This window comes from Melitaea cinxia, chromosome 6, assembly GCF_905220565.1.
Source record: "Melitaea cinxia chromosome 6, ilMelCinx1.1, whole genome shotgun sequence".
NCBI classification, from domain to species: domain Eukaryota; kingdom Metazoa; phylum Arthropoda; class Insecta; order Lepidoptera; family Nymphalidae; genus Melitaea; species Melitaea cinxia.
The window spans coordinates 14112190-14138485 of record NC_059399.1 but is presented as its reverse complement, the minus strand read 5'-3'; the positions used below and the strand labels follow the sequence as shown (position 1 = coordinate 14138485).

Below are 26296 nucleotides of genomic sequence, written 5' to 3'. Positions count from 1 at the left end.
ACTACATAACTTTTTCTTTTACCGAAATATACAGTAGAGACGGTTAAGCTAATACTATAAATTGAACAGGATGTTGATAAACAACAAAACAATACTTTCATACAACCATTATAAAGATTATTATCATTAATTATAATGAATGGATCATTGTAAAGATTGTAATATTCATTGTAAAACAACACATAATATTTATTGTAGGAACATATAGCGGTAAATCAAAGAACGAATCTTTATAAAGAAGTTTGATGCACCGAAAACATTACATGAGTACTAATATGACAATTTATTTACAAAAAAATAATATTGCTAGTCTGCAGACCATTTTTATTGAGGTAAATATAATATATCTATGTTAAAAAAAATTGTGGTAAACAGTCAATTGATATATCACCGTTCATCAATCATAAAAAAATAACAAGTACCTATCACATTTCACAAATGTGGCATGTAACTATGTATTAACTTTTATACGTATCAGTTGTTCTGATTAATTTTAGTAGGAAGTGTTGAACCAGTTAGATAGTACAAGAAAGGACAGGTATTGTTTGGAACAGAACTGTGCTATGGGGCCACGGCACACATACCGTCCCGGCTGGCTCACGATCTTGCGATTTCGCGTGTCTATCGCTAGTTAATCGTTTTGATCGATCAAATTATATTTTCACTTCTGATAGTTTTATATAGTTAATCTTCTATGCTAATTGTTGTTTATATAGTAATTGTTGGCATTTGAAATAAACAGGAAATGATTTTTATTTTTATAAGTGACTAAGGAGAGAAACGGATAGGTACTTGATGGGCGCTAAAAAGTCTATAAGTTTTTACTCGACGGTTTACTTAAGAAACAAGTTTGAATCTGTATAACTCGTAAAAAGTATATAAAAAAAGTAAAAATATGATAAAATTGCTATGTAACGTAAAATTGTCTTTGTCCAAATAGAAATTGAAAAGTAGGTTGTTTATTATTTATATTAATAAAAATGACTCGCTAAGCGCACAACTCGAGAATGGCTCTACCAATTCGGTTAATTTATTTTTTGTATGTTCCGTAAGGCCCACGGAAGGTTTTAATAAAAAATAAAAATAAAAAATTGTATTATTAACTTTTAACAGAACGAAGTCTATCCGGGCAGCTAGTTATTAAATAAATTTTAATAGCGAGTTTTATTTAAACTAAAGGCTTGTTGCACCTGTTGTGAATAACGCTATTTGAGGGATGATGATATCCAAAAGATAAAAATTTTGATGCATTATTCTTTTTAACTCTCTACGGCAAAGCCAAGAGGAGGGTTATAATTTTAGAAGTCTATTTATGTATGTATGTTCATCTGTTCTCTCATATCTCCTAAATTACTTATAATATTTATATAAATGAAGTGTCAGATAAATGAAGTTCAGTGAAGTCATTAGAAGCGTCTTAACTTGTCCACTAGTTATAGGCTATATGGTGTCACATTATATGAATTATTGAATGCGTCCTTTATAGCACATTATGTGACGTAATACTTTTTTTTTGTCTTAATCTAGTTTTATTTTTTAACTTGTATTTGTTCACCATCGTATTCCACTATATGATGATGATGATGATGTGATGAGGTCTTAATAGCCTATTCTACCACCTACTGTTAAAGTATAAGTAATCGTAATTTATTTCGATGATAAACTTTATTCATAACTGGTGTAACAGGCCCTAAACCGCGTGAAATAAAAACACCTTATAAAACGATTTTGCTAAGAACAAACGGAAATAGTACAATTAATAAAAAGGTAATTTACGAAGGTTTTAATGTTTTTCAGGCGACGATTGCTGTTTGCGTGGTGGGTGATTGCGGACCAAAGTTAAAATACGCGTGGGGTGATGCCCTCCAAGGGACTGATTGTCCTGGTCCAGATGGAACCCCTTATCCCAGGTAATAATTGATTATTATAAATTATGTCATCTTTAAGCCTAATATCCCACTGCAGGGCGAAGGCTTCCGTTTCTCCTCTGATCCTCTCCAGTTTCTACCGTGAGTAAGGATCGAGCTATGAGATTTTTTTTTATGATAACAAAGGGAGCGACGGCTTTTCGTGCATGGTATCGCGATCGCTACCGCTAAGATAACTCTTCGCATGATCGTATTATTGTACCAGAACAGATATCTATGTAACAATTAATTCTGAATTAATTATAAATGATTTTGCTTTCATACTTCGGTAACCACCTCTTAATGTTGCAAACGGACAAAAGCCTATTTACTAACTTTTTAAGAGGCAATAAAGCTTACTCTATCTGACTGCTTAGTGGGAAATATACTGGACATATCTTTGACAATAATAATCGATACCTGCAGGCAGGTTTTCTATGAGGTTCCTATGATGTACATTCAGGTTTTTATGCTTAGCGGTAGGTAATAACTCTGAATTCGGACTTACGATTCCCGTATCTTATGTTTGTGCTACTTAATGATTAAGTACTGATAGCATGGTAGTGAACAATCATTTTTTATTACTTCTGAATAAGAGCCAGTTTAAACAGTTGTTAATAACAACTATTCGATGTATGTCAGTATCCGCAATGATAATAGTTTATGGTTAAACGTCTGTTCCATCGGTTATCGTTAACGCTAGGTTTCATCATTCATCACATATTTCTATTCGCAATATGAATTAAAAAATGAGTCTGTTCGTAACTTATGTGTTAGGTAAACATTATCCACAGACCTAAGATCATTAGGTATATTGTCAACAAGTCTATACTTGTTCACTGTTACATTTACATACACCTATGTGACAAACTTCAAAAAAGAAGGATCATCTCCATTTGTCTGTACTTTATTACGTATTCATAGTTAACTTTGTAAAGAGTTTGCTGTTTTTGATTATTCTTGTTTTAATCAAAAGCTAGTACTTGTCATGTGGTACCATTCCTTCACCTGTTCGCCAACATACACAATTACTTACAATTGCTGTACTACTACTAAACGAAATACAAAAAAAAAAAAAATCTAAGGAAAGTTATGTATTAATTAGGCACATACTTTGTATCTTGTTTTATTATAACAGTTCTTACTTTCTTTATTTGAATAAATACCACTATACATACTTTTTCCACAAATTTTATAACGTATCGTTTGTCATTAGTCATAGCCTTAGAAAGGGAGATTAATAGTAATTTAGCAGTCCTGTGTACAAGCTTTTTGTACATTATTGCTTAGAAACTACGAGTCAATATACATTGTCAATACGACGTCGACCGGTTCGATGCTAAATGGACAAAACGCGTTCGTACTGGAATATGTGCGAGCGAGAAAATAAAGTTAGTCAATATCTATCTTTGTCCGGTGCGGCATTCGGTAATACTCGGATTGACTCGTTATCGTACAATAGCGTCACGGTTCAACTGCACGGCGCGCCGCTTAGTGTGCGTTTTGCTTTTAAAGGTTAATACGCGTAATAACTCGGTTCTGCTGTTTAATATTATCCAACAAAACGTTAATAAGTTGTATAACAAAAACAACGATAATTGATATTGTGATTTTATCATAATGTCTGAGGACGAAGTCGATCGCGAGTTTTTTTATCAGAGAGTAAATGAATTGCTACTAAACAAGCCAGCGCCGAACGCATTTCTGCTAACAGCGGCCAAATATACTCGACTTATTCAACAGGTCAAAGATGCTCAAACTAAAGTTAGGAAACATCCTGCGGATTATCGACGCGCAAAACGATATAATATTATATCTACACCACAAGGTGAAAGACTGGTTATGGCTAATTCCGCCGGGAAAAAGAATCCTCAAATGTTTGTGAGACTAGAAGAGATTTATGATATTATACGTGAATATCATCTGAAAATGAACCACGCGGGCAGAACAAGATTGATGTACGCAATAAAACCAAAGTATAAGAACATAACAACTGGAATTGTTCTGTTGTACTTGTCTCTTTGTAAAGGCTGTAAAAATAAAGTAATTAGGCGAAAAAAGAGTATTAAAAGTTTTGACTGTGAGGAAAATGACGAAGTGTCGAACGAAGTTGTGTCTAGAATAGATATGGAACCGGATCCGCTAGAAGCTGATGAGCTCGACAATGAATCAGATATAGAATTACAAGGAAATACGGAAGAAAATAGCAAAATATATCCGGAATTATATTCTCGGGGTCAAATGGACATATTGGATGTTACAACAGTAGCCGGTGAAACTTACAAATACCTAATGGTATATCGCAATCTAGTTACCAAGTTTATTCATTTAAAACCATTAAAAACTATAAGTATAGATGAAAGTGTCGATTCCCTTTTGGAAATATTTCTAGTGTTTGGTGCACCAAATATACTACAGTCAAAGAACGGTATAAATGTGACAAAGCAAGTATGCCGGCGAATGTATTTAGCTTTTCCTGATATCAAAGTGGTGAGCGGAGAGATTACTCAAAATAAACACGATTTTGTCGGACAATCTAACGATGACATACTAAAGATGTTGCGTGATTGGTACAAACAAAATCCATCTCTGAAATGGTATCAAGGCGTTAAGTACGTTCAGTACCTCTTAAACAATACATTTAACGTACAAATCCACCGTACACCAAGCGAATCCGTCTTTGGTTACAATCCAAAGCGAGGCCTAGCAACCTTTATGACGAAAACTGAATACGATCATTTAGTGACTGAAAGTGATTTAAAAACGGCTTTGGAAGAGAAGGAATCCGGCAAAAATTCTGAAGAATTGCTTCTCGAAGAGTCCATTATACCCTCGGGTAGCTTTATTAAAATAGAACCAGAAACAATTGACGGTAAAAACGTATATGATGATAATGATATCGTTTAAGAGTAAGAGTTATTATTATAACATAAATAAGCACTGTTATAATTGTTAAATGATTACCTACTTAGTTAATAAAAATGTTTAATGTATATTTGTTTTATTATAGCCCCTAAATTAAGTCTCTAATGAGTAATTATGTATGTAAATAGGTACATTTACTTTTTGATTGTTTCAAACTATACAATGGCAAACAGACTTACCGCAAAATCTTATTAATATTGTATAGTTTATCTTAGGTATGGAATTCTACGAGATCACAAAGTCCCGTTAAATTCAGTTGAAGTGTTTATCTTCATTTTACAAGTTCGTGAGAGATTTCCCATAACACCGTTAACCGGAGTTGTGTTTTGGGTAATTTTGTTTCTACACTACAATGTAAGTTGAATATGATTGCTAATTTGTAGCAATTGTTCGGTTCAAATTGAGCGTGGGATAATTGTTTCAGACGCCATCTATCGATGATTAGTAACAATTTCGTTTGACACTAACAACTAATGTAGGTAAATAAAATTATTTTTGCTATGTCCTATTTTAGTCTCAACTTACCCCAATAGATGTCGCAACATTTGAATTTTAACATATAATATGTTAAATATTATTAATATTAACAAATTATTTATTTACATTTTACAACAACCGATCTGGTGTAGTGTTGCGAGTAGTCGCCTAAAACGCCGACGGTTTGCGGGTTCGATTTCGCTCGGGATGGATAATTGTATTTGTACAATATTTCTTTCCGGTATGGATGTTTGTACTTATCTTACTCTTTCTACTTTCTTTTTATCTTATCTACTCTTCACCGTGCCTCGGAGAGCGCTTTAAGCCGTCGGTCCTGGTGGTTATCATAAATACCTGATCGTTACTCATAGTAAGACGTAGAACATATCCGCCAACCCGCAGTAAAGCAGCGTGGTGAATTAAGCTCCCCCTTGTCCTATATGAAGAAAGAGGCCTGTGGTAACAGTGGGATATTATAGGCTAAATGCATAATTACTTATGTATATATTGAGCAAATTGCTAATATGTATCGTTAAAAAATGTTGTCGTTTTAAAATAAAAAGTGGTTTTACTTCAAATAGATGCGGGTAACTAATTGCACCGAATTAACTTTTTCTTTCAGTAGATAAGAGTCAGGTTATTGACCGTAATATTTTGGCAAAAAAATAATAATTCGAAAACCACGTTTTAATTTTTAGTAGATCGGTTATTGCGACAAAAAATACTTATTATTAGTATAATTTTATTGGATATTTGATTTTGATATAAGAGAAGTAATAAAAAAAACAACAACAAATAGTTGCCAGTTATATCGTTGAAATATTTAGGATCTAAATAGATTCAAGAGAAAATCGAAAACCAAAGTAATGGAAGAGAGTTCCAGGAAAACTGTAAATTTTGCCGGGAAAAAAATTATCATTATGCTATTCCAGAATGTAATCTGTGTCTAATTTCTTCCAGAACCATTAACATATTCGCGTGTATAACGTTAAAATTACAAAACTCGAATCCAAAAAGATTTATGACTACTACTATGATATTTAGAATCCGATTGATCAATCATAATATGTTTTTAATTTTAAATCGCATATAATACTAAATAAAAGTTTAGAAACAGATCGCTATTCTAGCGATAAGATCGCTCTTTTAGCGATAAGATCGCTCTTCTAGCGATAAAATCACCTCGGTTCATCTTTTTTTATCTGTAATAATTAGTACTTGTTTCTTCGTACAATTTTGTATTATTAGGGATTTCAACAAATAATGTGAATCGTTTTGATAACTATTATGTAATAGCTTGAAGTTATTGCCTTCTGTGCTTACGATAGAAATTCCACGTAAGCTCGTGTAAGCTTTTGTATAAACGTTATATAATTATGTATTTTTATTTGAGTTTTCGGTTTTTGTTTTTATGTTATACTAAATGACTTCGTGAATAAATTTTGTTTGTCAACTTTTCAAAACAGTAGTTCGTTTATCCGCGATAAAAAGTAACCTACTTATCATCTAAACCAGGGGTTTCTAAGCTAAGGCCCGCGGGCCAAATCCGGCCCGAAAGACCTTAAGACTATTGTCATCAATCTTGCCCGCAACAGCTAATGTCTTATTGTTTTCACTAATGCTATGATAAGTTGAAGAAGAAAACACATAATGATATAATTACTCGGTTTTATTTACTTGCAAGGTAAAACTTAATTTAAGAAACATAGTTAAGGGCAGAAATTAAAACCTTTGTACATTACTATCTCTATGTGTAAATAAGTGTTTTATGTAAATCTTTTCTGAGTGGTTTGCAATAAAGTATATTCTATCTATATTCTATCTATCTATTTTTGGCTCTTGGAAAATACTGAAAAAATCGCTATGGCCCTAAGGCTTCAGAGTTTGGAGGCCCCTGCTCTAAAATATCACTATGTAAAATGTCATATTAATTTCGTGCTCCGTGAAAAGCATTATCCTGGCTATCACAAAAACAATAAAATAAAACAAAAAAATATTATAAATCTTTTATTTAGTAGGTATTAGCTTCTGTCTGCGACTTCACCCGTGGAATATACCTAACTACTACTATTCTTTGGGCTAACGATAACTTTAACCCGCAAATATACTGTTTACGCAGTGCACGCAGCGGAAGTTCTCAAAAGGAAAAAAACCGATTTTGAGACATTCTTCATTGGTGCTTCGCTCCTATTGGTGTTAGCGTGATGATATATAGCATATATCCTTCCTCGATATATGGGCTATCTAACACTGAAATAATTTTTCAAATCAGACCAGTAGTTCCTGAAATTAGCGCGTTCAAACAAACAAACTCTTCAAACAGCTTCATAATATTAGTATAAATATAAATTAATGATAATAATAACTTCCAATAAGTGATATTAAAGCTTCATGAAATCCACCAATTTTGCTGCACGTGAAAATTTTTTTTCATATTCTTTTTTTTTAATCACAAATGTTGATTTGTTATACTAAAAGTTTTTTTTCTATTTTAAGGCACCTTGTAAATCGAGCCTTGAAATCATCTTGGGGACAGACACGGCAAGGCAGGATGGCTCGGGTCCTTAACCCTGCGGATATGAGACGCGCGCTTCTTGACGCACACGCGGGTTATTCTGAGGGCGTCGTCAAACCTTCGAGCGGGAATCGAAGCGGTAAGATTTAATTGTAATTGACTTTAAAAAAGGAGGATGTTCTCGATTCGAATGAATTTTTTAAATGTGTGTATATCATAACTGTCATATATCTTACAACTATAATTGTGATGGAATGGAATGTGTAAATGGATATTTAAATTTAATCGAGACCTGAAGTACTTTTTGAGTTTTCCTTAATAATGGTTATTTAATTGATAATTTTTTCGACTACCTATACTACTTATATTACTTGCCAATGTAAATTGAAGTGGGTTTTTTTCGTTTGCGAGAAAATACAATTCAGTATAAATTATGATTTTCTAGCATTTGTCGAATTAATTTTATATTATCTAAGTATATGTTTGTTTTAATATGATTATGTTAATGTTTAATGTTATGTTAGTGTAATGTAGCTGAACACATGTATATTTTTTTATGGTTACAATTTTTTTATGCTTTTGAATTTCACTTCTACTACGTTTTTCAATAATCTAGTACGAATTTACTGTGTTATTTTAAAATTATATGTTGTTTTTAGCAGTAAAAAATTGTTCATAATTTTTTTTACAAGGTATCAATAAATAGCTAGCTCAGCAGTTTCACACGCGTATCATCACATAAGTAGCTTTCTTTTCACTTACCCCCTTGAATTGTTTCGTTAATTTTAAACTCTACCACTTATAACCATCTTCTAACAAAAAAATAAATAAAATAAAAATCAAAGGAGAGAGTTCTGAATTAAAAATTCTTTATTCTTTAATCGAAGATCGGCAATTATTCTTTTGAAAGACGATAAAAGATTTACAATAAATACAGACTTAAACAGTTCTTAAGTGATCACATAAATCTTTTTCTTGTTAAGTACAAAAAAGTATTCAATAAAAGATTCCCCACTTAATCAAAAACAAAAAGAAAAAAAAAATGCGAATAATTCCAAATTTAAAATTCAAAGATAAGCAATTTGTGATGTTCTTTCTTTTAAATAAAAATAATGTATGAAAACCGGTCGAAGATATGTCCGCACGTGTGCTCGTATAGCGTATTATAAGATCTTTCATATTGTGTGCATTTCTGCTAAGGTATTAAGGTATTTTTCTGTACTCGTTACGCGGAACACGTAATAACTGTTATTAAAGTTAATGTTCTTTTGCTATTTTAGCAATGACTTAACAAGATTTTTTGTCGTGTTTACAAAACAGTAATTTGTAAGTCTTTGAACCTTGTTCATAAATACACGATAAGCACATACCTATAGGTACTAATGCGTTAGATTAGGTTATTTTAGTTAATTGAGACAGGCACGGGAAATGTCTTGCTCAAATTTGGAATAACACGACTGGCAAAGTATTTATACGTTACAAAATCAAAATAAGATTATTCAAATAGGCTTCAAAAACACTTTCGAATCGTCATTTTACAAATTAAAATTTTAAAGTGATTATTATTTTTCAAAGTGAAGCACCGATTCGGAAAGTAGATTCTGCAGAGAAGAATCGGCAAGAAACTCTGCAGTTAGATACACTTTTAAAAATAATATAGGCATTAACTGAATTGTAGTAAGTACAAAGGCTACTAGTTTGCGTTAAAAATGGCGCGAACTCATGTGTGGTGACCATAGTCACCACTTTGGGCATGTGGGTTGGTGACCGCAGGGCTGGCTTTGTCGCACCGAAGACACTGCTGCCCGTCTTCGACTTGTGTATTTCAAAGCCAGCAGTTGAATGATTATCCCGCCACCGGTCGGCTTGATTATCCCGCCACCGGTCGGCTTTTTAAGTTTCAATGCGGTAGTGGAACTGTGTTATCCCGTAGTCGCCTCTTACGGCACCCACGGGAAGGGTGTAGCTATATTCTTTACTGCCGTACCACACAGCATTTAGTTGGTACGCAATGTAGATTTACAACTGAACTATCTACTATACTATACAATTTTTTTCTCTATTTTGTAGCTACTGTTATACTTTTTTTTTGTATAAACATAGCTAACATGATCGTCTTTCATTCTGTACAATTAACTGCATCAAAATTTGTGATACGTATAATCTATAATATAGCATTGAGCTTTCATTGTTTTTCAAATTTTTCATTGTGATTTCTAAAATATAATCTAAATCGTCTTTGTTGCTTCTATAATCTTATATAAATTCAAATTATTTTGTTTTATAATATTTTCAATAAGATAATTAATTGTGTATGCTCGCAAACAAAGAAAGAAATCATCATCATTCATTTTTTAATTAAAATTCATTCATTATTCATTTTAAAATTTAAATGGAACCACATAATAAGCGTCAGCCTTCGATTAAAATAAGAATCATAATAAATGTCTTTGCTCGAGAAAAAAAAACAACTTCATTTACATCGACAAGTAGTACAACGTAGATACACAAAAAAAATAGTCAAGTAAATAAGCGTTATCAAAGATTACTCAAAAAGGGGTTATCAGATCTCAATCAAATTTAAATGGAGCCACATCGCAAGCTTTAATTTTCGATTAAAATAAAAATGATCAAAATTGGTATACCCAGTGAAAAGTAATCTTGTATAATGCAACGTAGGTCGATTAGATACAACTCGAAAAGTACTTGTCAGATCTCAATTAAATTTAAATGGAACTACATGACACGCACCACTTTTCGACAAAATAGATTTAAAAAAAAACATTGAAATCGGTACCCCAGTAAAAAGTTATGAGGTTACACAAAAAAAAAAATCGAACTAAAAACTTACTCGGTTTTTAAAATCGCTTAAAATACTAAGTTTTCATACTGAGATGACAATTTTATTCCAATGTTAATTTATCATATATTTATCATTATAATATACATAAAAAAATAATCTACATGAAAAACTAACAGACAACCATACAACCATCCACTATGATAATAGTAACAAAACCCAAATAGGATTAAGTTCTTACCGTAATACGGTTTCCTAAGCCATTCTAATCGCTTTCCAGCAAGAGCCACAAACCTGCCTGGCCTCACACCGGGTAATACGAACACGTGCGGTGGTTCGAGACTGTGTCGGACACGATACAACACAACTGCGCCAATGTATGGCGTGTCTCTCACATCGGGTCAACCTGTGACTATCGTGCAGAAGTTTCCTGATCTACTCCAGCAAGTTGTGTTTGAAGTTTGCGAGTGAGTACTTCTCCAGTCTAAGCGTACTCTTTTCCTATATGGAAGAAGAAGTCTATGCTATGGGCAGCAGTGTGATGTTAGGCTGAATCGATCAATCAATCAAACCAAACAATTATTACGTGGGATAAGGTGTTCCATTTGGACCGGCACAGTCAGCTATTAGGACACAGACAGCCGGATGTTAGGCTAAATCAATTACAACCCGTACTAATATTATAAATGCGAAAGTGAGGGTAGATGGATAATTATTACTCTTTCACGCAAAACTGCTGAACTGATTGTAACGATACTCGGTAGGTAGACGAAGATCAAGAATAAAATATAGGACAATATTCTTACGATATGAAAATAAATAATAAAGAAAAGATAATAAGCTGTACAAAAGTACTTCTGTCATGATAGGAAGTCAAATCTACAACGGTCAGCGCAGCAGCCAGATTATGACCATACCGCAATCTAAAAATAGAGTGTGTGCTTAAGACTGTACGGCAGAAATGTAAACTTCATTGGCAATCCCAATCAGGCAATAACGCAATAAGTCCTGAGTTCACTCGATCGAGCCTTTCACGGTTCAGCAGCAAAGAGCAGCTACTTATATCTTTCTCGTTCGGATACACTCGGCGGTCCCGAGTTCACCCGATCGAGCCTTTCACCTCAGAGCGTGACGGATCAGCCTAACTTACTACCTACGAAAAAATGTGTGTGCGGTGCGCCAAAAGAAGTTTTCACTTCAAAAATTTCTTTTATAATAGGTAAATCTAAAATGGATGGCAGGATTGGTTATACTGGCATGAATCTTGTCGGCTTGGCATTATAGCTTTGTTTGTAACGATTTGGTCATCGACTGTTAAGTATTATTTTATTCCAGAGTAAGTTAGTGAAATCACTTTTTTCCGTAAAATTTATATTTATATACACTGTTTTGAAGTAAATTATACTATAATTACTAGAAACCAATTAAACTTTGATTAACCTGAATAGTATTCTGAAATTATTTATCAGTACTCGTGCATTCTGGCTTTTATATCAAGGCTTGATAGATATTTGATTTTTTAAACGTTTTCGACTTTACTTCTAAAATCTATTTGAATGTTTGTATAATTACAATATAATATATTGGTTATAATAATTTTTAAAAACTTAACCGTACATATTTCGTATGCTTACACCTTGAAGCTTTTTTGTATCATATGACTGGCTTGTTAAATCATTTTACGAATACTTTCTTAGAGTATTCGTAAAGGACAGGAGTTGTTTGAAGGGAAACACTATCTATACTAATATTATAAATCTGAAGAGTTGTTTGTTTGTTTGTTTGTTTGTTTAAACGCGCTAATATCAGGAAATACTAATACGAATTGCAGTATTCTTTGTCTGTCGAATAGCTTGATAGTCTATTTACCGAAGAAGTATATATAATATTTTATGTATGTGTTTTACTTAAATTAACGCAGGTAAAACCTCGGAACTCAACTATATAGTCAGTAATAAGGCCGCTCTTACACTCTGTTCCGTTTATATACTGTATTTTCCTTTCATGTACTTTTATAGTGTTCAATTTAGTGATACAAACATTTTAGTGATTGATACAAACACCAATTTTATAAACTAGCCCTGCTCGCGACTTCATCCGCGTGGGATAGTGACTTTACATGGTCAACGTAATTCTTTAAATTGGCATAACTTTTTTATTTATAAACCGATTGATATAAAACAAACACTAAATGTTAAGTTGGCTTTACATGGTCAACGTAATTCTTTAAATTGGCATAACTTTTTTATTTATAAACCGATTGATATAAAACAAACACTAAATGTTAAGTTGGGCTTGCCACAATATGTTAGCAAAAACACGTTTATGTTAGCAACACACAAACATTTAAATCGGATAAGCCGTTTCTAGTATTAGCGTGCACAAACGCACAGACAAACAGACACAAAAATTCGGACAATCATTGTTTTAGGTGCTATTTGCGTTGATAAAGGTCCCAATAATATTTTTTCTCATATATTTTAAATGTACAGACAGCGAACCGTTACATTTTTATTATATGTATTGATCACTTTTCCGTCCTCTGATTCATCCGCGTGAAATACACGATTTTACCTGTTCCGCTTTCTCTTGATAAAGTATAGGCTATATCATTCAGTGATAATATAGCAATCTTCAGCAAACGAAAGTTTTCAAATATACCTTTACTTTTCCACTATAAACGAATAAAAAAAAAACGTAAAATTGACATAATTTTGTTAATTTCTAAATGTTATTTTTTTCAGATCAAGCGAATGCTCCGTAGTCCGTGGATCGTGTACTCAAACATACGTTCCCTATTTATTCCTAGTACTACCTTTAGGGCCAGTAACATTAACAGGGCAGGATTATGTGTTAGTTGAGTCGGGATGTGTTTGTAGACCTGATCCTATGCCCTAGTATTTTAATTTATCTAGGTTTAAGACTGTATAGTGAATATAGTGCTCAAAATGTATTATTTATAACTATAAGAACATTTTAAAATGTGATTTGCACGGTTCATAGATAATGTAGATTAAATTTGACAATTTAACGTATTAACTACGTCACTTAAAAATAAAAAAGCGATAGTACATAGATAGCTTTTTTTCTTATAAATTAACTATTTAATTGAAATTAATTCCGGAAATTATAAATATTTTTGTTTCAGAATTCGTTTTCATATAACCGTGTCATTTTGTTATCTAAATTAATTACATAATTATTATAATAAAATAGTCTTTAATACAACGAAATGTATCATAATAAGATGATAATGAGAAACAAAATTATGCATTGCATGCATTTAAATTAATTTACTTTTTAATCTACAATTTGTCTGTTATAAAGTTTTTTTTTGTTATTTTGGAGGGAAATGAGAAGCGCAGTCAAAAATTGTATTATTAAATTAATGTAAATTGAATTAATAATTAAATTTGCAATTAATTAATAATTGAAGTGTAAATTTAATTAATAGTTTGTGGAACATATGAAAAATAGATATATTAAAATTTTGTATTAATTTAATAATTTCAATATAATTTATTAATAATAAATTTATTAAACTATATATTTATATGAAAAGCATTTAATATAGATTTTAATATTTCTAATCGTGAAATGATCGATACGTCACTTTTTTTGATTTCTTGGTCATTTCCCGGTTAATATTTTTATCAACGTTTTTCAGACTGAATACATAAATAATTGTTAAACTATTGAAATAAAATTTATTTTCAAATATCTTACGTTTGTTTTATTACAAAAATCTATTAAAAATTACTATAATAAAGATCAATACTAATATTAGTTATCATAACGAGTCGCACCGAAGACGGGCAGCAGCGTCTTCGGTGCGACAAAGCCAGCCCTGCGGTCATCAATTCGCTTGCCTAGCGTGGTGACTATGGGCAACACACATGACTGTGTTCACGCCATTTTTGGCGCGATCTTGTGGCCTACGTCCAGCAGTGGACTGCGATAAGCTGAGGCGAGTGAAAAAATAAAAATAAAAATCAGTTGTAGTTATTTTTGTTGTTTTTTCTTTTTCATATAGGTCCTATAAAGAAGTTTTTTTTTTACAGCTTGAATATTGATTAAAAGTCAAATTTTCTCGCTCTACAGTGACCACGTACTACCACAAATCCAGAAGGATGGATTCAAAAGTATATCTCCAATATACATACTGCAAATAAAATTCTTATTCTTTAGTCTTACGAAAGAAAGCTAAATTAATTTTGTTTTCCAATTTATTGTCAGTAAACATTTTTTTCGGATCCTAATGAAAAGTACTATTTTTTTTTTTGTAATTGACAGCCACATGTGATTTTCCTATTTTTGTTACTTTAATTTTGAACTTTGAAATAACTACAATAGTAAAGACTATTCGAAGCTGCATCATGACATATGTTTTTTTTTCTTTTTATTATTTAACAAGATAATAATTATTTAACGGCATACAGTAGGACAATATTTAGGGTCTGACATCAAGTAAAATCGAAAACTTAACTACGGCACAGTCATATCTGTATGATTGATTTATAGTCTATACCTACTAATATTAGTTATAAATGAGAACTTGCCAGACAACCGCCAGTAAATTAAATTTTTATCAAAAAATATGGCCTATTTACGACTAATTAAAAGCCATATTCTTATGAAATGATAACTGTTTTATTTTTCACATATTTAATTATTTAAGAGTTCAATAACCTTTTCCAGGAATAATTGTGATATGATTGTGATTTTGTGACTAAGTTTGAGAAAATACCTATATCTTACAATTTTTAAAAGCCACTTTATAATTGCTTTTGATGTTAATTCTGAATGTAAATTATTTTTCATACGAATCGGTCACAAAAGTTGTGTATCATCGATATCAATCTAGAAGTCTCAAATAACTAGAGGATTTTTATTCTAAATAAATAAATAAAAATACGTAATAACATTAAATTATATAATTTTATCAATTTTTTTTATATCTCAGTGGGACTTAGAATTCAAATATCCTATTCTAATAGTTCGCATTACTTCTATACTACGTACATTACTATAAGCTTAATAATACATCTTTATCTACAATTGTAATATTGAGTTTTAAAAAAAATATATAAAGTTTCTATAATAATGTTAATAAATACAATACAAAAACAAAATAAAAATGAAGCTAATGGAATCTGTCTAAGCTGTGACTTTTTTTTAATAATTTAAATATGCAAACGCTAAGGACAATGCCTACGGATTAATTTTTTTTAGTGTAGGCTGGCGAAAATTGTACAACATAAGATGACTCAACACACGAAGACCATTTTGGCGGTACAGATAATACATGACTGTTTATGGTCCTACGTTTTTTATTTTATTATTCGTAACGGTAATATTGTTGAGGAGCTTGTTGTCTTTGTTGGTGTGCAATCTGTGGTTGATGTGCTAGTTGTGGCTGGTGAGAGATTTGTTGAGGCGCTTGGGGTTGAAGTGCCTGGGGTTTGGGGGTCGGAATCTTCACCACGATGTCGGTGGGTTGGCGAGAGACCTAGAAAAAAATACGGTTAAGTTCTTGTATTGCCAAAAAATAATAATGTTTGTGTGTACACCTTCATGGTTAAATCAAATGATTGAAAATATTTTTATTACCTAATAATATTTAAATATACCTATATTTATTTAATTTCATATAACTAAACAGTGAATGATTTTCAGAACCAAAATTTGTTAATAATTTAAACATATCTGTCTAAAAAGTTCGGATAGGGCAACACTACCTTATCGGATAGTTATAATTAATGTAGAAATCTTACCTCGGCCTTAAAACCTTCTTTAGGGTCAGCGGTGTAGGTGACGGTTCTGATGAAACCGTCGCTGTCTACAACTGAGTAAGAGCCCTTGATGACGTCACCGTCTCTCTGTTCCTTACGGTTCTGGTAGTTGGTGTACTGGTCGTCGTTTACGTCGAAACCGAATTGGTAGGAAGGATGAGGCTGTAACAGAATAAAAATTTTGTATATACCTCTATATATATTTTATTATTTTATTATATACGCAGATTTGGTAGAAAAATAGCTTTCAGAGTTTGTCCTGGAACGTGTAGATTACTATATATTAACCCTATATGTAAGTATATATCTGCCGTTACTGTTCTGTCAGTTAATGCGATTTGGTTAATAAATAAAATTTATATGTCATCGTTTTATCAAACTTAATTAAATATATTTTGAGACATTATTGTTGAGAGGGTGTGTAGAGACGTATTAAGATTTGCGTTCTTAACAAAAGACAAGATTTGTCCAACATTTTTCATATCTTTTTCCATTTTAATGAGTATTGAAAGTCTGAAGTCTCTATTTGAAGACTGTAGTTAAATTAAAAAATAACGCACACGGTTAATCGAACAAATATTTTATACAGTTGAACGACATGAGCAACTTAAAGCCCGTGGATGTTCTGTAATATAATATATTTTTTTTGATAGCATAAATCATAATTTTAATTTAAAGATGAACTAATGTTACAGTAAAAGAAATGTCAGTTACGCCGTTTTGAAATTGCGTAGTCGATGTGGTTCAATTGCTCCATTAAATGCACACGAACAAGTCTAAACAAGACTATCCAGTTTCGAGTGAAAGTCAAACACGTCGCACGCTCCTAATATAACCAATCCGCACGTATATATAAGATATAAAATATTATACGGAAACTCCTAATCAACTTGAGAAAGCTTTTTCTGATTCACACAACTAAATAGTACTAAGCTTATTAGATTTATTACATCTATTTTCCTGCTATTTTATGGGTAAGTATATAAGCTGTAATCATTATATATTAAACTGTTACAATTTCATAATTGCAAATTGAGAAAATGTAAAGTTATGACGTCACTAAATACTAATAAAATCTATATTCTCTACAGTCTGGAAATGGTCCAGATAATCATATAGACAGTTATATACGTAATTATTATTAGTTAAACCTTAGGATGATTTAACCATTACAGTTTTAATAATTGGAAATTGAGGAAATGTAAAGGTATGACGTAATAAAAACTAATCACGTCTCAAAAGTTGGAAATGGTCCCTGGCAGGTGTTATGGAGAATATTAAATTTCTGTGCGCGGCCTTTCCTTGGATTTTTTCCGTTAAAATTGAGTCTATATTATTTAGTGATAACGTATGCTACTGATAAATTTTTTTTAGAATAAGCCGAAATACTTTTTTTATTCTTTTCAAAAATAGGAGGTTTTGTCACGCAGTGACCACGTCATCTCCATCGTGAAGTGCTTTTTGAGTTTATTTATTACATTATATTACAAACAAACAAAAATTCCACTGATAAGTTATGTTGAACTTTAAGATGATATAACTGGGACCTTTATGTTCGATCTGATAAAATTTCGTCATAATATTGTCAAATTATGATTGATGGTATCTAGGACTGCATTAAGAAATACCACTTACAGTTATAAATGTACTTTTCACCAACGCAATGAAAATAATCTACAGTAATAACTTCTGTCTCGCTTCGCTATAGTTCCTCGGGTATACTTTCAAAGCTGTAATATATCTAGTGTACAATATATGCAGGCCATAATAAGTGTCTGATGACGGAGATTATAATATGTGCAGGCTATAATATGTGTTGTCATAATGTCTTGGAATAAGAAACAGTTTACAAAAAGGAACACGCAGGTCTTCGATCTGCATCAGTAACATAATCAGTAGTATAATCTGATTTCTTAAACAATTTGTATTTCAACCTTTTGTTCAAAAAATCCTCAGATTGTTTCGCTTGATAACGACTGAATTGTAGTAATTATATTAACGCGCTTGTCTGTACGTCTTTTTAAATGTTTCACACTCGTTAAGCCGTTCTGCTCTACTTGTAATAGTAATATGCAACATGTGATTTACCTAAAATTTTATTAGGGTAATGACTTTATTAAGTGAATATTTCTTTTAATTGCTATACAAACAATCACACTCTTCCTGTATCAGTATAAATAAAAATGAAGCGCTAAAATATATGTACGCGGATAGCTTCCGAATTACAATTGGTTATTCTTTTTCCTGTCTTTGTTATTATTAAAACAAAACTTTGTCTAAAAGAAAAGTTAAAAAAGTAATCGATATATTAAAAAAAAGGAAAAAAGTCGTGTAGGACTGTATAAAGTTCGCCAGATAGATCTTTATAAATATTTTCATTTTTACTAAAAAAGAAAGTATTGTTTCAATATTAAATCGTATCACGTATAGGTATATTATAATAATCTTATAACTCGGTACACGTTTTAGTAGTTATTTCATAATACTTCCTTATTTTCTATTTAACTATTCACAGCCATAATTAATTATGGCTATTATATTATACAACTGGGTATAACTAACTTAATTAAATAAGAACTTGTACAATATTTATGTCTTAAAGATTACAGTAAGATACATTTATGACTTTGCAACCAAGCTATTATTTCCGCACTTAAGCTGTATTGGTAATCTACTTTTTATTATAATGAAACAACTTTTTCGGATTTTATCGCGGTTTATTAAGTTTTTTAAATGCCCGACTTTTCGGATACTTTACAGCAACCATGGTCACGGGAGGAAAAAATATACTTTTTATTTATTTTTGATGGTACGAATTTTTTTTTTTAGAAAGCTGAGTCTACTTTAATAAGGGAATTAAAAGTGGAGATGTGAGAAATCGTTAAAATAACGTTCATTCTACCGATTTTTGATTTGAAAAAAAAAAATGACTTTCGTTTTTCTGCTTTAACTTTTGAAAGATCATTCCGATATTTTTATTATGATTGGCTTCAAGCCCGGTTGATATGGAATAATGTGTTATAATATCAACTAATTTAGTAAGACATCTATTATATTTAGTAAGGTTATACTTACGTCATAGTCCTCGGGTTCGCGTTGCTGCTGTGGCCTGTACTGAGATTGTTGTTGCGGTTGAGGCTGGGGTTGGTATTGAGGCCTTTGCTGGTACTGTTCCTCTTGTACATTGTATGGCTGGAAGCAAAAATATATTTTACTAGTCAGTTCTTTTGTTTTGGGTTTTTATCTAATTTATACCCATTTCATTGCAAATCATTAAAGAAATGCATTTTAGAAAATTATTAAGCGTTCTTGGAGATTTAATGCCATAATTAATAACTTAATAAATTTTGTCGTCATTTAGATGATGTCGATCGATAAGGTCGAGAACCGCATTTTTTTTTCTATAAATCTTTTTCATGCGTAGGAATCGAAGTATCAATACCTATATGTATGATATAGTCGTTTTCAATTGCAATGACGCCAAGTTTAAAATTGATTACATAAACTTTAGATATAAGAGGTCGTTTGTAAAATTAGTACACTATAATTGTGTTTGCTCGCAAACGAAAAAAACCGACTTCAATTACATCGACGAGTAATACAACGTAGATCGACGAAAAAATAGTCAAGCAACTACGCGTTATCAAAGATTACTCAAAAAGTAGTTATCAGATCTCGATAAAATTTATATGTGACCACATGATAAACATCAGCTTTCGATTAAATTAAAAATTATCAAAATCGGTACACCCAGTAAAAAGTTATTACAGATTTTCGAGAGTTTCCCTCGATTTCTCTGGGACCCCATCATCAGATCCTGGTTTCCTTATCACGGTGCCAAACTAGGGATATCTCCTTTCCAACAAAAAAAGAATTATCAAAATCGGTACACCCAGTAGAAAGTTATGCGGTATAATACAACGTAGGTCGACGAAAAAAGCGTCAAGTAAAAACGTATTATTAGATATAACTCGAAAAGTAGTTGTTAGATCTCAAATAAATTTAAATGGGACCAATTGGCACACATCACCTTTCGATTAAAACAAAATTTGTCGAAATCGGTCTACGCGGGCAAAAGTTCTGATGTAACATACATAAAAAAAAAATATATATACAGTCGAATTGAGAACCTCCTCCTTTTTTGGAAGTCGGTTAAAAACAAAGTGATTAATCATATCACCTGTATTTGTATGACTTACAAGTCTGACGGGGGCCGGCGCGGGGCGCGGTGCGTGCTGGGCTTGTTGTTGACCAATGTATTGTCTCAGTAGATGAGGTGGGATGCCTTCATCCTGCTGATGATGTAAACAAAACATTATGCTGTGAGTGCTAACCGCATAAAAAATTGGCATTATGAGGGACCTATCTTTTGTAGTCCTTCTAGATAATGCACATTTGCTACGCTTTTTTATCATTAAGAAATCCTGTATAGCTTAGTAAGCCTTTCATTGAATGATTTGTTAGGCTTTGATTTTGGAAAGTGGTAATTGTAATAATTTAAATTACGAGAAACTAATACATTAATAATACTCTAAAGTTTCACCAATATATTTGAATCTCAACGTAACGTATGCTCAACGTAAATAAGCTTCTTTCATTACTTATAAGTTTACGGTATACTCAACATTGACTAGATATTGTACAAAGTCCTCTATAAAAATTAATATAACATAAAAATATTTTCACCCAGTTCTTAATATTGTTACATCCGAATTAGACGTTTACGCTACATATATCCGTACGAAATAACGCCTAAAGGTTTTGATATTTCGAATGATAGTGAGAGTTGAATTATTATCTATTTGAATTGTATAATATTGAATAAGATGGATTCGATTCGAATATAAAAATATCGATTTAAAGTCGTAACAAGCGATTATCTTGCTCCGGATAACCGGACGATTCTGGGTCGAGTTACACAACTGTAACATTGTAACGTTGACGATTTGACTCGCTTTTTAAATGTTACAAGCGTAATGCTGAAATTACACGAAATCGGGGTTCAATTTTAATGATTTTGTACATGCACATGCAATTTTCGTGCTACGTTTTGTGATCACGTAACACTTTTGATGGTTTGATATGACGTAACTTTTGATATAATGTTATGTACATTTTTGAATATTTTCTTTTGTTTTGTTTTTTGTTTTGTTTTTGAATGGGCATGATTTTTTTTTAAATTATTCCGAACTAAAAACGTCGAACTAAAACGTAAAAAATATAATTTAAAAAAAAGAAAGATTGCAGGTACTAATACTTGGTCCAATAGCAACCAACATACAAGTTCGTTTCAATTTGTAATCGATTGTAACAGTAAGACCTATAACTCAAATTCGTGATTATGAACAATGTAAATTTTCGTTTTTTTTTTTTTTTTGTTAAGTGTTTTTCATAACAGACATGTTTATACATTTGTTTTTTTCAACAGATACACATTTGTTTTTTTGTATTCTGTAAATAAATAATAGCAAAAATACTTGTGATAGAGTTTTTAGTAGAAAAGTAGAGTTTTTTCTTCAATTTGTGTTTTTGGTATCACACATTAATATTATCCAAAATTACTTAAATATAATTACTTTAATATATTCAGAACAAGTGCTTGCGTTTTGTTATATTATAGTAAGATTAATTATTTAATATAAACATTGCCCACGGCGTTGTGTACTCAAATTAAAATAACACTTGATCGAATTAATTTTATTAAATAAGAAAAAAACGTAAACATTTATTTAATGTTTGATAATTTTCCAAATTAAATTTGATGAAGGAATTGGACACTTATTTTTTTTTAAATTGAAATGTTTTTGGAATGTAAAAATTTTATAAAATTATACAGTCCACACTCAAAAGATGATATATAAAAACGGGGTGTTGTGCTCGGTAGAGCAGCGGCGTGCTGCGATCTGTTGAGACTCAGACATACGCCAGGTGATTCGTAAAGAGAATAAAAAAAGCAAAAAAAGACAGTTAAAAAAAAGACATACCTACTAAATTACTAAGAATATGTAAACATTTTAAACTGATTTGTTGCTATTTTAATTACTTACCTATATGTAATTTACAAAAAAAAATTATAAAAAAAGTTAACTTAAAGGTACTTTTACAAACCTGTTGCTGGATTTGATACTGTGGTGCTGCGACCGTACACCCCAAAATCGCTAAAGTAATACACTGACGCAACATCGCACACACTATAAAGAACCTATTAAAAAAAATTAACAAAGAACACTACACACACGGGGACCTCAACGTATTGTATGTTGCGTGTAGGTGACTCTCACTTTATATAGAGACACCCCTTCTAAGTAGTGAGGGCGGGAGTACAGCGTCGTGAGTGTAATTCAAAACTGGAGCATTTGGTTTTTTCGTACTGGCTGACTGATTAAATATATATGTTGATATAACTCGAATTCTCTTAAATAGTATTTTTAATTCGTTTTTATTAGTTTTTGAGCGTTCTTGATTAAAAATGTTATTTTTAATATATTTTTTAATTGTTTGGCGATTTTTGTGACGCAATCTTTAAAGAAAAATATATTTTATCAGTAAAATTTTAAGTAATTAAATAGACAATTTAGATAAAAATAATTGTTTATTTTTACTTCAGGTAATATGATTTTAAATAATATGTTACCATTTGTAATCTTCTGGTTTTTTTTTTACCTTTTACTTCTCAAAGTTCCATTTAATTATACAATAAAATCATTTATAATTTTAACATTCACCATTCATATTATTGAAATGTAACCCCTCTTCAACATGCAACTTTTAAAAAGTGACATGACAGGCACATGTCATTGTTACCGAGCTATTTAGTACATCGTGACCCGCCTCTTTAATGATTGTCTAGCAGTGATATGAGCTTGAACGAAATTAGCTACGGTGCAACGGTACGCCACACCTAAACCCTGAAATAAACACAGGCACCCACACTGCACTTAATGTTCGTCTAAATATATATAATATTAAACCGACTTCAAAAAAGAAGGAGGTTCTCAATTTGACTATCTTTTTTTTCTATTATGTGTGTCGTCATAAATTCTTACTAGATAGACCGATTTCGATGATTTTTTTTTCAATCGAAAGGTTGTGCTTGTCATGTGGTTTCATTTAAATTTGATTGAGATCTGATAAGCACTTTTTGATTAATGTCTAATAACCTTTGTTGTATTACTGGTCGATGTAACCTGACGTCAGTTTTTTTTTTTGTTTGCGAGTAAACACAATTATAATACCAATTAACTCGAAAAATGTTGTGGTGTAAGATTTAATCAACCTAAGTCGATCTTCACCGAGCTGATAATAGAATGAAACATACTTTATAATAAATTTAGTATATTAGATATTATATAAAAAATAGGCTGTTTAATAAAATTCTGGATTGACTATTTTTAATTATGTATGTAAAAAAATATATGAAAATTACAACATCAAGATAATAAGAAATTTTATTATCTGTCTTAACAGTGTGACATTAATTTTTTTTTCTCGAGAATGGCTTGGCCGAGAAACATAGACACATAGTAGATACAGAATATATTTTTATCTGAGGATCAAAGATGGGAAATGTCATTTGTAGTTCGGATATTGGACTATAAGTAGTTGTTACGTTTAGTACTTAGTAGTACAAAAAAAAAGTTTAAATGTAATCGATAGAGTTATCAACAAATAAAATGATTTACACTATTTGTAGTAATTTTATATGCTTACATTAAAGTACGGATTATTGTAGTGAAGTACACACAAAATTTCTTCGAGATCTATAATTTCACACTAATAAATAATTGTGTTTGCTCGCAAACGAAAAAAAACCGACTTCAATTACATCGACGAGTAATACAACGTAGATCGCCGAAAAAATAGTCAAGTAACTACGCGTTATCAAAGATTACTCATCAAATCAAAGATATCAAAGATCAGATCTCGATAAAATTTATATGTGACCACTGATAAACATCAGCTTTTGATTAAATTAAAAATTATCAAAATCGGTATACCCAGTAAAAAGTTATTGCGGATTTTCGAGAGTTTCCCTCGATTTCTCTGGGATCCCATTATCAGATCCTGGTTTCCGTATCGTGGTACAAAACTAGGGATATTTCCTTTCCAACAAAAAGAGATATCAAAATCGGTACATTCAGTAGAAAGTTATGCGGTATAATACAACGTAGGTCGACGAAAAAAGCGTCAAGTAAAAACGCATTATTAGATATAACTCGAAAAGTAGTTGTTAGATCTCAAATAAATTTAAATGGGACCAATTGGCACACACCACCTTTCGATTAAAACAAAATTTGTCGAAATCGGTCTACCCGGTCAAAAGTTCTGATGTAACATACATAAAAAAAAAATACAGTCGAATTGGGAACCTCCTCCTTTTTTTGAAGTCGGTTAAAAAGGCTAAAGAAACTGTTTCTTTACGTTTATTTTGTTCTTCTGATTAACTTCTGAAAAAATGGTGCCTCAATGTTAATTTAAAAGAAGGCGCGGTAGAAAATGTCTTGCTCATAATCTGGATTAGTTCAAAGTCTTCAAACCTCACAGAAGATCGTAGCCAAATTATGCTGCTCTCAATTAAAATTGTGTTGTGTTCCTGGGACGAGTAAGGTGGCCAGAGCTTGAAGGAATAGTCGGAGGTAAGGTCGGAAACACGCTTCTGATGCTCCTGATATGGCAGGCGTCTATTGGCTACGGTAACCGCTTGCCATCAAGGGAACCGTACGCTTGTTTACCACACTAATGGTAAATAAAAACAAAAATATTGGTACTTCAACCAGTTCTACGTATATACTTACGATTATTATTATTTTATTTTAATATTTATTTTGTAAACGATTATCACGCGTTTCTCCAATAATAGTTTTAAAGCATTATTTGAATTACAGATCTTACTTTCTTTTTTTTAATATAAAATTTTATTACAGTGATAGCTGTTTAAAACATTTAAACTTTTTCGCAACCCATGATTGTTATTTAATTTAATTATAATAATGAATAATGTAATAAAATATAAGCTTATAAAATAGTTTAATATAATATCTAGGTCAACTAAATTCTGAGATAAAAGCAAATTATTATTGTTTTCATATCTATTAATTGACCACAAACCGCTTTAAAGCCTGTGACATGTGCTTTAAAGCGTAGCGAAAGTTATAAAGCGAATAAACTTTTATTTGTTTCGTCCATTTACTCATCCATGATCCGTACGATGTATTATGTTTTATATTAAATTTATTTTTTTGATACATATATTAATGACTTATTGATGGAATCAAAATCTTTTAGAAAAAAAAATATTTTCTTTAACCCTTGTATTTGAGATGTCATATAAAACATACATACTGTATTCAACTGGCTAATTCTTAACCGAGGCTTACTACGAGCATTGTTATATTACTACATTTAATTTAGCCTAGCTGACCCAGCGAGCTTAGTACCATTATATTTTTTTATAAATATCTATTTTTTTTTTAATTTCTTTTATACAAACATTGTTCTGACAATAGGGAACATCTAAAAAACGAATGAAACAATTTGATCCAGTCGTTCGGAAGTTATGCGTGTAATATATAGCTTTATATTTATATTATAGCTCAGAACATTTCATGTGAGTTACTCTTTATGTTACTCACAAGAGATTAATTTCAATGTTAAGTAACGAGCGGTAACTTTCTGCTTCATAGTTCCGATGCATTACCGTGCAGACGTAATCACACACTGGCGTCGTTTGCTTCTATAATTTTATATTTCTTATTATAATACAATCTGATGATTAGCTGCTAATCTTTGTTTTTTTTTTTTTGAAATAATTATTATGTCATTAAGAATCGTGAAGTCGTGAACACTCCTTTGAGTGTTGTTGCAAAAAATTTGTAAAATA

General features: G+C 31.3%; 2 protein-coding genes across 2 annotated transcripts; one reads left to right on the top strand and one right to left on the bottom strand.

Annotated features, from left to right (window-relative positions):
- Positions 1 to 275: 275 nt before the first annotated feature.
- On the top strand, positions 276 to 13617 carry LOC123654759. The gene is made up of 5 exons (XM_045590644.1): positions 276 to 332; positions 1798 to 1910; positions 7806 to 7963; positions 10905 to 11091; positions 13369 to 13617. The coding sequence occupies exons 1-5, from the start codon at positions 276 to 278 to the stop codon at positions 13520 to 13522; spliced, it is 669 nt and encodes a 222-aa protein (XP_045446600.1). The 3' UTR covers positions 13523 to 13617.
- Positions 13618 to 15543: 1926 nt separating this feature from the next.
- LOC123654672 (cuticle protein 19.8) lies at positions 15544 to 22638 on the bottom strand. The gene is made up of 5 exons (XM_045590563.1): positions 22525 to 22638; positions 20616 to 20711; positions 19492 to 19608; positions 16399 to 16578; positions 15544 to 16133 (listed from the first exon to the last, which is right to left on the bottom strand). The coding sequence occupies exons 1-5, from the start codon at positions 22597 to 22599 to the stop codon at positions 15963 to 15965; spliced, it is 639 nt and encodes a 212-aa protein (XP_045446519.1). The 5' UTR covers positions 22600 to 22638; the 3' UTR covers positions 15544 to 15962.
- Between the last annotated feature and the right edge of the window lie 3658 nt (positions 22639 to 26296).

Coding starts and splice junctions, on each gene's coding strand:
- LOC123654759 (XM_045590644.1), top strand. CDS start 276: ATGACAATTTATTTACAAAAAAATAATATTGCTAGTCTGCAGACCATT. Junction 333..1,797: donor TGCAGACCATTTTTATTGAG/GTAAATATAATA, acceptor AATGTTTTTCAG/GCGACGATTGCTGTTTGCGT. Junction 11,092..13,368: donor GTTGTGTTTGAAGTTTGCGA/GTGAGTACTTCT, acceptor TATTTTTTTCAG/ATCAAGCGAATGCTCCGTAG.
- LOC123654672 (XM_045590563.1), bottom strand. CDS start 22,599: ATGTTGCGTCAGTGTATTACTTTAGCGATTTTGGGGTGTACGGTCGCA. Junction 19,609..20,615: donor CGCCGGCCCCCGTCAGACTT/GTAAGTCATACA, acceptor TTTTGCTTCCAG/CCATACAATGTACAAGAGGA. Junction 16,579..19,491: donor GCGAACCCGAGGACTATGAC/GTAAGTATAACC, acceptor ATTCTGTTACAG/CCTCATCCTTCCTACCAATT.